Source organism: Porites lutea, chromosome 1 (genome assembly GCF_958299795.1).
Source record: "Porites lutea chromosome 1, jaPorLute2.1, whole genome shotgun sequence".
Lineage (NCBI taxonomy): Eukaryota > Metazoa > Cnidaria > Anthozoa > Scleractinia > Poritidae > Porites > Porites lutea.
In genome coordinates, this window is record NC_133201.1 from 39,118,438 (window position 1) to 39,130,937 (window position 12,500).

The 12,500-nt window shown below is 39.8% G+C and overlaps 2 protein-coding genes across 2 annotated transcripts in view; both read left to right on the plus strand.

The window, feature by feature from the left end:
* LOC140929483 (T-complex protein 1 subunit theta-like) overlaps positions 1 to 5,628 on the plus strand; it is a 145,475-nt gene extending 139,847 nt beyond the window's left edge. The window contains exons 5-6 of the mRNA XM_073379266.1: positions 3,635 to 3,754; positions 4,655 to 5,628. Coding sequence (XP_073235367.1) covers positions 3,635 to 3,754; positions 4,655 to 4,720 — 186 coding nt within the window. The 3' untranslated portion in view covers positions 4,721 to 5,628. The remainder of the gene's footprint in view (positions 1 to 3,634; positions 3,755 to 4,654) is intronic.
* The window catches only part of LOC140950232 (T-complex protein 1 subunit theta-like), a 295,708-nt gene that overhangs the window by 9,847 nt on the left and 273,361 nt on the right, over positions 1 to 12,500 (plus strand). The window lies entirely within an intron of this gene.

Here is a 12,500-nt window from a genome sequence, read left to right on the forward strand (position 1 = left end):
GAAACGTGAAACTATGAAACTCAGGTTGTTCGTTTCGCTGTCGTTTTCATGGAGATAGTAAACCTAAAATAAAACACGAAATTAAAAAAATTAGTAATATCAGTTACAGTATGATTCTTACTGTTGTTTTTATATGTTGAAGTATTCTGTTTTGAAAGAAGGTCCACATCACTACGATTAGAACGTTGGAAAAGGCCGCCATCTTGACTACAGCACGTGCTCAAGAGTCATCACATGACTGCTAAGCAAGATTGTGACGTTGCGTAAATTAAGACACGTATTAATACACGACATATTTATTGCTAGCAACTAAACCTACTTACACGCGAGGACGTGTGGGTTGTCCAAGTGACACCCGCCCCTTGAAAACAAATTCAAATGCCAACTTTTCTTCAAGTTTATACACTCGATAAAAATTGCGGGCGACATGACTATGTATTTCGGGCGACATGACTATTTATTTCGGGCGACATAACTCTGGTTTCGGGCGATATGACTTCGGGCGAGATGACTTTCGGGCGACTTGACCGGTTACCGGGTCAGCAATGTCGAAATCATCATGTCACGTGGTGTCCTTATTAAGCGGGTTGAATTTAGAGAAGATGTAAGAGCTAGAGACGTGAAAAACTGTCCGTAATAACGATGTCGCTGGGTTTGATTGTAGTGGAAATAAGGCATGTTTCTACCTTCGTTTTCGTATTCACAGATGCGCATTCAATGCTAAGTCTTACAGTGTGACTACTCGAACCGGGGCACTTGGAAGAAGATTATCCAATCACAACGTTTTTTTAAAACAAAAGATTCTCACGTTTTTTTGGAAATGGAACCAATAAAATTCAAGGTTCAACTATGCAATAGACTACGATCACTCTCTTTTTTTTCTTAAGTTACGACTGAAAAACGGGCAACAAAAAACGTGCAACTTGTTTTGCAACATTGCTGCAAAACAAATATCATTGTTTGCGAATAAATTCAAAGTTTGATTTGAGAAGACTCTGTCGATCAGTTTGGGGCTACAATACTTCCAAAATTTGTAAGTTTGCTTAATAGCTTTTTTATTCCCCCACCATTTTGCTAGCTCGACTATCAGCCACTGATCTGAAAATAAGCCTGAGCTTCTCTCCTAAAGGAGGGACAAGACCAGACTGCAGTCAGGAGAGCAGTGGAAATCGAGCCTACCATGTTACATGAGAATAACAGTAGTCTTCGGGCAACTTCCCCACCTTAGAAGAGTGCTGCTCCAATCTTTGGCAGCTTGCTCACTCGTTACTTTCAATTCACGTTATTATTTTTATATGAAACTGGTTTCTTGTAGGGGGTGCCAGTGAATTTGAGCAACGCTTAAAAAATGAAATTCTGATACCTTTTATGGGAATGTGCAGCTATCTTTCCTAGAAGGACGTTTGATATCATGAGACATTGTTCCCAGACTTCCTCGTCGTCCTGTCCTTCTCGCTTTAGGGAATGGGTAGAAGAGAGAGCCCTGGTGTGAAGTTACCTCCGTAGTGGTAATAGTCATGAAGTAAAATCCCAGTAAGAGTAATCACTATGCAACAAGCAGCGTTAATCATTTTGTTTAACTGAGTTTAGTCTGAAGAATAGCGGGAAGACAGCATTAAAAATCATTGGTTACTGAATACTTTTGTAAGACAGCACTAAAAATCATTAGTTACTGAATACTTTTGTCTCCCACCATTCCAGACAACTCCCACATCAGAGGAGATAGACCACTGTGATGAAATCAAGGTGTCAGGGATTGGTGACTCTTCGGTTACTATTTTTAAACAAGGTACTGAACTACTTAATAACGGTACTCATTTATTGATTGATTGATTTATTTGCAAAAAGCAATTAGAAATTTTAGGTTTACTTGTAGGCATAGTGAAGTAGATTATTCTTGCAATCAAGAGATGGTAAAGTTTAAGAGAATAAATCTCCCCTATTGGCTTACGTGATGTTGCAGATGTTAGTAACGAGGAACGGGGAATGGTCGATTCGCCCTCGATTTATTTCGATTCGCCCGATGTGTATTTGTCGTCTTTAACCCTGAGGAAAGAAATAAGCGTGAAAATACAGTGAATGTACACATGGAATCCAAGCTTAGCTAAAATAACATCTCCGATAAGTATGTTCTCCCTGTCTTGTTTGGGTGTTGTATCTCATTGGGCGAATCGACTTACGTCCGGCGGAACGCCGTCCGGCGAATTGACTTTCGGGCCAAAGGACCGCAATTTATACATTCACACCCACGCAAAAGGAGCATCTCAAGTCTCGCCACCAGTCCTACTTATTTCATCTCCTGTAATCTTGTGTCTTAGAGCGCGAGGAGACGGCTGTATCTACTGTTGTAATCCGGGGTTCCACCGAGAATATCATGGACGATATTGAGCGAGCTGTTGATGATGGAGTGAACACGTTTAAAGCGCTCACCCGCGATGATCGCTTTGTACCAGGGGCTGGTGTCACGGAAATTGAACTGGCTAAGCAGATATCCAGCTTTGGAGAGGTATGTTGAGTTGCAGGTCTTGACATATACCTATCAGTGTCACTCAGCTTTTGGATTCAAAGTGGTTAAACCTTGGTAATTATAACTCTGAAACGTGTAACTTTACTGCACACGCTTTTTCTTTATTACGAAGAAAGATTTTAAAAGCCTGCTAATGGTTTCCTAACTACAGTTGAACCTCCATGTGTGAAAAAGGCGCAGAAAAGGGGTTGGGGGAGGGGGGAAACACGAAAGGTAAAAAAATCCCTTCTCCCCATGCTCTTCCCTTCCCGGCGCCCGCCCTTTAGATGCCTACAAGCAGGTGACGTGCACCCCCTCTCCTAACATGGATGGTGGCTTTGGAGGGTCTTGATCGCGTGAACTTGTATTGCGTACTAGCCGTTAATTGTTTGTCCTGTTTTCCGTCAGACTTGGGCAGGCCTTGAACAATATGCCATGGACAAATTTGCCGAATCCTTGGAGGTCATTCCCAGGACCCTCGCGGAAAATGCTGGCGTGAAGCCCACAGAGCTGATATCTAAGCTCAAAGCTGCCCACAAGGGTGGGGATAAAAATGCTGGCTTTGATAACGAGGTATAGTTGAAGTCCTTAATAACGTAATGTAAAATTTGATTTCAACGCGGAGATACTGAGCAGAAAAATAGAACATAGCTTGAAAATCTTAGACGGTAGCCACAAAAATAAAATATGTTAGACAATACAAAACATTTTCAATTCGATTTAAAAAAGAGAAGAAATCCAGATAAGAATATGCTTAATATAGTGCACAAGCTAAAAATTTTATAGCTAAAAATATATATTTACTAATCCTGATTCCTGTTGTTTCATAAAGTTTTTGTTGTTTTGTTGCCGACCGTATTTGGTCTGTTAAATTGTTCCGCATCTTTGGCTCATCCTTTGTAAATGTGTTAGCGTAGAATCTTGGGATTTTTTGTTTTGACCCTTTTATTTACAGTTGAATCATGATTTTCAAACGCCTTTTTGGGAAAAGCTAATTAGACCGAATTATCAAGAGGTGCGAAAAATCGGGGATGAAATAGGCCATTTCCGAGGGGGGACAAGTTCTAATCTAACGTGGTGACACTGACATATATGATATGACATAACTTTCGATGTTGTTTTTCTTAGGGTGGTGGAGCTGCAGTGAAAGACGCAGTAAAAGCAGGAATCTTAGACTTGTATCTTGCAAAGCACTGGGCTATCAAGTTCGCCACTGATGCAGCTGTTACAGTACTTAGAGTGGATCTGGTAAGGGAACACATTTGTGTCGTGCCGTAGCTCTTCAACCAAATTCTCGTCTTTAAATCCAGTTTATACAATTATCTTTGTCCTGATTAAGACCTTTAATATCTAAATTTTAAGTGTTTGTCTCATAGAGTTCATTAGCAACCTTTAAATTGGATTATGGTGACACGTTAGATTTTTAATCTTGTTATATTTCCAAGATTTTCCACTTTTTCTGCTGCTGGCCAGAACATGAGACTTAAGAGATATAATTGGCGTTGCAACTGATCATCTTAAGAGCTGCTTGTCGATCTTGTAATGGTAGTCCAATCCAGGAGTCCTCATTTTTTACAACCCCAACTCAGACATTGGTTATACGCTTTATAAGAGAGGAGAAGCGATGACGTCACAAAAAGTAGGATTGGTGAAAGGGGTTGGTTGACATGTCCAGAAAGAAAAAGGTAAAAAATGTCCACTTGCTAAAAATCAGCTTGTTAGTGTAAATTGGTGGTAAGATGTAAGCATCGTTATGCGCCGTTGACTCCATTTAAATCTTTCTACAACATGCGAGGCTAATTTTAGAAGGATTTGTATGGAGTCATCAGAGCATAGCGGTGCTTATATCACCCCCACCAAATTTTGCACTTGTAGCTTGATTTTTAGAAAATTGGGCATTCTTCATATTGTTCTTTATGAGATATGCCAGCCAATCCCATAATTTCACAAATTTGAATTTTTTAACGTCACACCTCTTCACTCTGTTCTGGAAAAAATCAGATGTAAACTAACGGGAAATTTTATTGGGGAACGCTTCCATAATGGTGCAAGTAACGAAACTATTATCCTTCAAATAAGCATTCACAAGTTGGTTTTTAAATTGTGAGGTAACCAATGCATGTTACAATTATGCCCTTGCATTTTCAGATTATCATGTCCAAACCGGCGGGAGGACGAAAGCCTAAAGACAATCCAAACTGGGATGAAGATTGAGCAATAAAGTGTTGTTACGTCAAGCAATAACTGAATGATCTGTTAACCTGCTTCTTGGTCTGGATTAACGTGTGTTGTTGAACTTTGCAGAATTAATCCAAGGCCACCAAATGACAGTGGCATTTTGGTGACTGAGAGCCGTTTTACTCTCGGCAACGTTACTAACTACTTGCTTTGCCATAGTCCTCGTTAGCTCGTTTGTTCTGTTTTCCCAATGCAGGTCTTGTGATAATACTCTAGAGAACTGTTCATTCAAGTTTCGTCTTATTCCAGTGCATATTTGCGCATGATTTATGAAAGGACGAAGGGGCAAATTCCCCGAGACTTTCAAAACAGAAAAAACAGAAAACAGAACATACAAGCTAAAGAGGTCTATACTCTTAAAACTGTTGGGAATAGTATTAAAGTTTTGGCGAGAGCCATGCTGAAGAAAGTTGTAGCTCCCTGGTAGCTCTCTTCAGGCGCCTGTTTACTCATAGGACCATGCTCGTTCTTAGCGCCCCTCGGCAGTTGTTTTACTGAACCAGTTGATGAAAGAGTGACCGTCTGAGCACAAGATGATTAAAGCGCTATCAGTGTTTGCAATCTCAGTAAAGTAGTGACCATTATCCTACAAAGTATCCAATATCAAAGCAAGGTCGTGATTTGGTGTCGCGCTTCTTACCTTACAATTATTAGGTAGCTTAAGCAACGGTCTTTTTGAGCGACGCGCGTCAACCGGAAGTGGACTTTTTGCATCATTAGGCAGTGGTTTGGTTGAAACTCTCGTTTCTTTCTTGTATATGAAGTGACGAATAAAGCTTCAGCACCTTTGAAAAATTGCAAGGCACGTTAAAGTTATCATCAGCCAGTGAAACAGGTGCGTATCAGAACAGCAGGTTCTACCAATAAATACACAGAGTGAAAAACTGGTTTTTCATTTTTTATGATGAGGATAAATAAATGGTAGATACTCGTAACTGCGGAAGTCAATGGTATGATCCACGGATGCGAAAGGGTTCTTTTTGCCTCATCGCGGGTGTCGCGATTAAATAATCACAATCAAAAATGATAAAGTGACTTTATTAGTAACGATTGCACTGCTGTCGTGGTTTTGCAGACTACTGAAGATAGCTTTGGTGCTCCTTTGTAAATAACATTATCGGGGCAATAGCAGGGCTGTATCCTCTGATCTTGGCCGACAGATATTAAGGCCCCATTTTTTTGGAGGAAAGTCTCCCAGGAAAGAGGGTCCGGCTGACCGAGACAAAGTGTTTATCTGAAGAACTGTTGGCCCGGCTAAGAGGGTGTCCCTGCCATCACAAAAGGGTGACTCTTCTATGCGGGTCACCCTTCTAACCGAGCCAAGTCTTTGTTTCTTGTGTAAACGGTTCGCCAAGTTTTGTAAGGAAATGTATGAAAAGGTCGCTCGCCTAGGGTAGCTAGAGTAGGCGAGTGACCCTTCTATCCGCGATAACTTTTCTTCATAAAAACGCTCTGATCACTGTGTTGTATCGTGCCGCAACGCATATCGAAAGACGATTGACGTTTACCTCATTCCCAGCTATTAGTCACTTATATTTGTGAGTTGCACTGTCAAAGTTTCCAGTTCTAACCGACTGTAAAAGTTCAAGGGTCAAATACAAGACGCCCTAACTTTTAACGTAAATTCTACTTGGGTTTCAGTTGTGGGACGGACGGTGTATTCGTAGCAACAGTGAGGTCAGATGAAAAATTCTCCTAGACCCTACACCCTATCCGTTGTCAACCTTGTCGCTTACCCGACTGATAGTTAGGCTCTCGTTCACTTGATAGATAAATCCACATGTAAGGATAAATTGATTTAATGAGTTTTGTTTGTAAACTTGAGCTGGTTTGTTATATAACATCTTGGGTTTTAGGATGCACTGTCTCCTTTTCAGAATCAATGTTTCAAGAAACTAGCACGTCCATCTTACATCGATACACTGATGCCCTTTAAAGTTTCATCACATCTCCTCTTTCAAACAAATTTTTATTGACGTCAATATTACAGGTGTTAAGAGAGAATTTATTGTTCTTCAGTTATTTGCAGTGTATTTTGCTTTGGCTCATAAAAATATGAAAAGTCAATGTAGAAATCCTTTATTCTTTAGTCTTAACTTCTCTAAGCCGTGAACAACCCGTTGATTTATTGAGCGTAAACTTATTTGTCAAGTCATAATTGTATTTAATCTTCAAGCTGTAATCAACCTGTAAGAAGCCGTTATCCACCTGTGTAGTTCTTGGAAGTAACTAATGTTTCAAAACAAGGTTAGGTTTCCACCAACAGTCTTTTAGAAATGATAGTTGTGTTCTGTAATCTACCTCGCTAGAACATGATGTAATCTGTATCGCTTCGCTAGCTTCGGCTTAAATAGAGGTGCTTTGTGAGCTTCTTCGGTTACATCCTCGTTGGCATCTAGTCTTGGTTACATTTTGGTTGGTTATATTTTGACTGTACCCGCAGTATAGTCTTGGATTAAACTTCTACATTGGAGCCAAGTTCTGTTGGTTGTTATCATTGTCTCAAGGGTATTCAACAGGCGTAAGAGATTCCGTGCCTTCCCGCAGCCAGCCGTGTCCCCAGGGAAAGGCCTTTCCCAGAGAGTTTTAGAGCTTTTCCCCGTCCGTCGATGTTCCCTTTTGTGAAGGCAAAACACTGTTTCCACACTGATGTTTAAGTGAAAAAGCTGTTTTCACACAGGGGCAGTTATCTGTCACTTGAACAAGTGACTAGATAGTTTGTCGAAATGTTTTGCAGAAACCTAAATTGGGCATATGGAAAGATGGAAATCTGATGCATTTAAAAAAAGTTATAAGGTTATCTTCTGTGGAATCTATTTGTTAACTCTTTTTCTTGCGGTATTTTCATGCTGTCGTTTGCAGAGGCAGGACAACTTTTAAAAACCTTGATACTGCATTCACTGGTTTACATTGAAGAGTACAGTAGGATTAGTACATGTATTTACATTCATTTGTCAAAATGAAATTTGTACTGGGGTACTCGGGCGTGTCCCTGCTTTGCATGGACTTTAACGGTTTCGTTGCCCTCACCTTCGCAGGCAGTACGTGTGTAATGATAGTTTTTCTTGATATTTTGACTTGATATTCTGAGTTTAATGAACCGGTTATGTGTGTTATGGTCACATAGCCATTTTACTCCATCATGTGTTTTGTATTGCCTTTACGAACAGAGCGCAGCACATACTTCATTTTGGCTAATTTTGTCAAGTTTTGCTATTCTGCTGGGGACTGCTGGGGAAATTGAAGCAATATGATGTTTACAATGATTTACTACTATGAAAAAAGATATATTTAAACTCATTAATAAATAAAATAAGAGGAAGTTTCAAAAGTCCTGAATTAGTCAAGCGATATAAGTATTTGCATTATGATTTACAAACACCATTCAATGACAATGTTGCTAATAATAATAGACAAACAAAGGATAATTACCTTTTTACTGTTGATAATAGTTCAGAAGTAAATCCAATTGATTGGTACAATGCTTATTTAGAAGTTAATCTTAAACTCGTCAAATATACTGATGGAACAGGTATTACAGCAGGAGCTAATAATGGAAATCAAGATGGTACAACAACAAGAGGTCATACATTCATTCAATCATTAGAAGTTGAATCATTCTCGACCCCAGAGCTCTTCTGCGAATGACGCTAAGGAGGAAGAGCTCTGGGGAACCCTAGAACAAGATGGTGTCTAATTGGTTTCAGCTTAAAACAGTAAAAGTGTTTCTGATTGGTCCATTCATGTTAGCACGAGAGCAGGTGAACGTGCCGCGTGTCCAGCAAGTAACAACGCCCGGCCGATTCTTGATTTCAGCGATTTCAAAACAACATTTGCACGACTAATTAGACAGAATAACTGAATTCCCCAGTTTTTAAATAAATGGCATTAGCTACATATCAAAAATTGATTTTAATGTGAAAAATAAAATAAAAATACACCCACATCTTTGCCAGCTATAATTTAAGAAGCATGACACGTTACTGATTTTTCTTCGACTTTCACGTTATCGTATTTAAACGAAGAAGGCGAGTATGAATGAAAACGTTGGCTTTATGTCGTGAATTGCCTAAAAAGCAAACTTGCAAGAGAAACGTAAACAGAAAAAAAACGAACCGTTCCCCAAAGTGATGGGTGTACACAATGCGACTAGATATTTATAGTTGTCGTGTTTTTCTCACGATAGCTTTACAAAAGCGATCATATTCATAAACAGAAATAGAAGGACGCTAAATTCATGCATATTTTGGAAATTTTTATTGGAATTACATACGTTTTCTTAAAAAGCCATTCGGATTTTTTCACTAACTGCCTCGTGAAGTAGAACACAAATATTTTATCAACTGTCGAGCGTATGCAAATTTCACGTCTCAGATCTATGAACGTTTAACGGTATTTTCTCAGTGGTTACTACAGTTAAGAGCCTCGTGTATCTGAAAATTCTTCAAGGGTTCCGTTTCTTCAGTTCTAATTCCGAAGGAGCAAGAAATTTCGCGATAAAATAGATATAGAAGAAGACAAAAGTTTTGGTTGGATAAAAGAGCATGCAGTGTGCGGTCCAAATAGCCAGATTTTGCCTAGGCCGGCGCAGAGTTTCCCAGAGCCTACGCGCGGAGTCAGAAGTGTAAGCACTGGGGTCCAGAATGAGGTTAAATGTAATGGAATTGAATGTAATGAAACATCAAAAACCGCCCATGCCCACCTCTCCTAGGCGACCCCTGGGCATTTGGCTTTTTTGAAAAATTTTGGTTAAATTCCCTGGTATGTTGGCAGTTTAGATGGTTAAATGCCCCACCGGCTAGCGCTTCAAAACGCGTGAAATCCCCAACGTACCCACAAGAGATTATTCCAAAATTTTCCCATTTGTCAAACCGTTTATTCAGAGTTAAATATCGCAATAGACAATACGGAAACTCTCTCAAGTCTAGGAAAGCTGTCTTACGGAGGTTTCTTCATTTCCAAAGAATTGGTCATTCCAGAGAGCCCACATTTGACGGGCTTTTTCAAAGGCTTTCAAATGCTCCAACAAAGCAGTGAAGTGAATATAGGAGCAACGACTCGTGAATGAGGTGCACATGCGGAATAAAAGAATTACGAGATCCTTTTGCTTGCGACGCTGACCAGCGTTTTGACACGACAGTCAAATGTCCGACCTGGCGGGCCTCATTTTGGGTCAAATTCTCCACTGTACGGAGCAAAAAACCAGTCAAATGCCCGGGGTGTGGGGGGCAATGGACGGTGTTGGAATTGACTGGCACATAAACTATACAAAAAGTTATGCAGACACAGTTGGAAAAGATCAGTTTTTTCATTTAGACACATCTAGTAGAACAACAGAGGCAAGCAGCTCGGCCATTATATAATGAAGGATTTGCCACAAGAAAAATATTTAAGCAATAGAAACCGTTTTTCCGTGTTTGCATACCCTTATAACAAACACGAGAGGGGCTGGGAGAACTCGAGACAATTATGCAAACCCCAGACGAAGTCGAGAGTTTGCATAACTGCCTCGAATTCCCCCAACCCGTAGAGTGTTTATATCAGGCTGTGCAAACACAGGAAAAAATTTTCTTTTGCTTTTATAAAATACTTTTCCTAGAAAAAGAGAAAAACACTTTGTTTTATATGGCACTGATTAAAAGAGAAATTCTTACCAGTCTCGAAGTGTTGTACACGAAACTTGTACGCGAATCAGTCTCGTCTGCTTTAAAATGTGTTTCTGCAAAAGATGTTTGCACGATCGATTAAAGTCACTTTTTTTACCCTTATTTTCATTTGAAACCGCGCGAGAGGTGTTTCTTTTAAGACAGTGGGTGGCGTGATTGATCCTGACATAATACTTAGGGATCGAACATATCTTGTATTTTTTCCCTTGGCTGCGTGGTGAAGTTTCAGGCACGCGAAGCTAACAGCTGACGAAGAAGCACGAGCTTAAATCCTGGCAATCGAGTTTGTGTGCTTTTTCTCTTTCTTTCTGTCTTTTCTTTTTCTTTACCTTCTTACTTTTAGCATTTTTTCTCCTTTACCTTTATTAATTAAGTTAGTAAAGCCGGTTCGGCATCACTTCAACTGTTAAAAAAATACATATAAATGATTGGCTAGTTCTCGATCAAACGCACACACTCACACAAACAACGGTGCGGAGAGACGCCGAAAGGCCGAAAGGAGACAGAGAGCAGTTCGCCGCTTCACTCGATTTGTGGATTACGGATTAATGTTAGACTGGGGACGTTCATGTAGTCTGGAATATGATCTGATTCGTTCACCGTATTAAAAATCCCTAGAATTGTAGCTAGCCCGACTTCACGTTCAGCGAGCGTTTTTTACCCTCTAGCGTTACGATAAATAGTGACCCTATTTGGTGCATGAGCTGTGTTTCAATTAGAGCCTTGCTTTAAAAGTAGCAATAAATGGACCGGCAAAGCGATTGCTCCTTCAAATTGGCGTCAAAAAAGGCGCGGCAGAGACGCACGCATGCTTTCCTGTTAAATTTATTTCTTTGCGCCATTTTCCATAAATTAAATTCCGCATAATTATGTCATTGCGCAAGTCATACCACATGCCACTCGGCAAACTCATTGCATCTTTTACCCTCCCGCGTCAAAACCACGTTAACACACTGTCATGCAAACACACCTCTCAGCCAATCAGAGCGCGCGTAATTTCTTAGTTATTTTATAATTAATAAATCGACAACAATTTTCCATGGTCTGTACTTATACCTCTTTTTCGTCTTCGCGAGAATTCGCTCAGTTATGGTAAATTAACAGATGGTTCAGCTGTAAACAAAATATCAATTCATTTGAACTTATTTAGTTACTTTGCTGTTTTTAATAAAAATAATATTCACCCAAATAAATACTGAGATGAATATCCTTAATAATAATAATAATAATAATAATAATAATAATAATAATATCATCTTTCGAAAAGGTAAAAGGTGCTGCAGGTGATTGTAAAGTTATTCTCCGCACAAAATTTCGATGGTGGCGTCCTCAAATTTTTTGTTTTTAAGGTCCTCGACCTGGTATGGAACTATATGTTGAAAATTATCTCAGACTAAAAACTTGGACTCATCTAAGAGAGTATCATGTAAGAAAACAAACAACTTCGAGAAATAACTTCTTTATTAACTAGTTTTAGTACCTTATCGACCTCCACCATTTATTGGTAATTGACTATTCGTACAGGACCCGTACACCGACGTGTATTTGCTATTCATACTGGATTCTGACTATATTGATTAACCACTGACTCGAAACGATAAGCTTCTTTTTACGGTTAGGGTTGTTGCTATATAACTCGAAATCAAAGCGCTTTTCAGCAACGAATGTTCCGTGGTATAGTGGTTTAGGTGGTCACCTGCAGACACTATATCCCGGGTTCGATTCCCGCTCGATCTTGTCACGCTGAACTATTTTAATGGCATTAATTGAAAAGACGTACACTTTTATAACATTTGTTGAGCATAAATTTCATAGAAATTCCAAGAAAAGACTTAATCCCGTATGAACAGCAAATACAAGTTGGTGTACGGGTCCCACAGGAATAGCCACTGCCGTAATAAAAAGAGCAAAACCCTTGTCGGGGGGTGCTCGGTGGCTGTTCTTTGCCTAGCAACAGCTAGGACTTCTTGCCTCACCGCAGTAAGGACTTTACCGCTGACAAGGCGGTTGTCTTTCCCTATTTTACCACTGGGACCGTGGTTGAGTTCTCTGAGCACCCCCTGTCAACCAGTAGGGCCCGGAGCGGAATC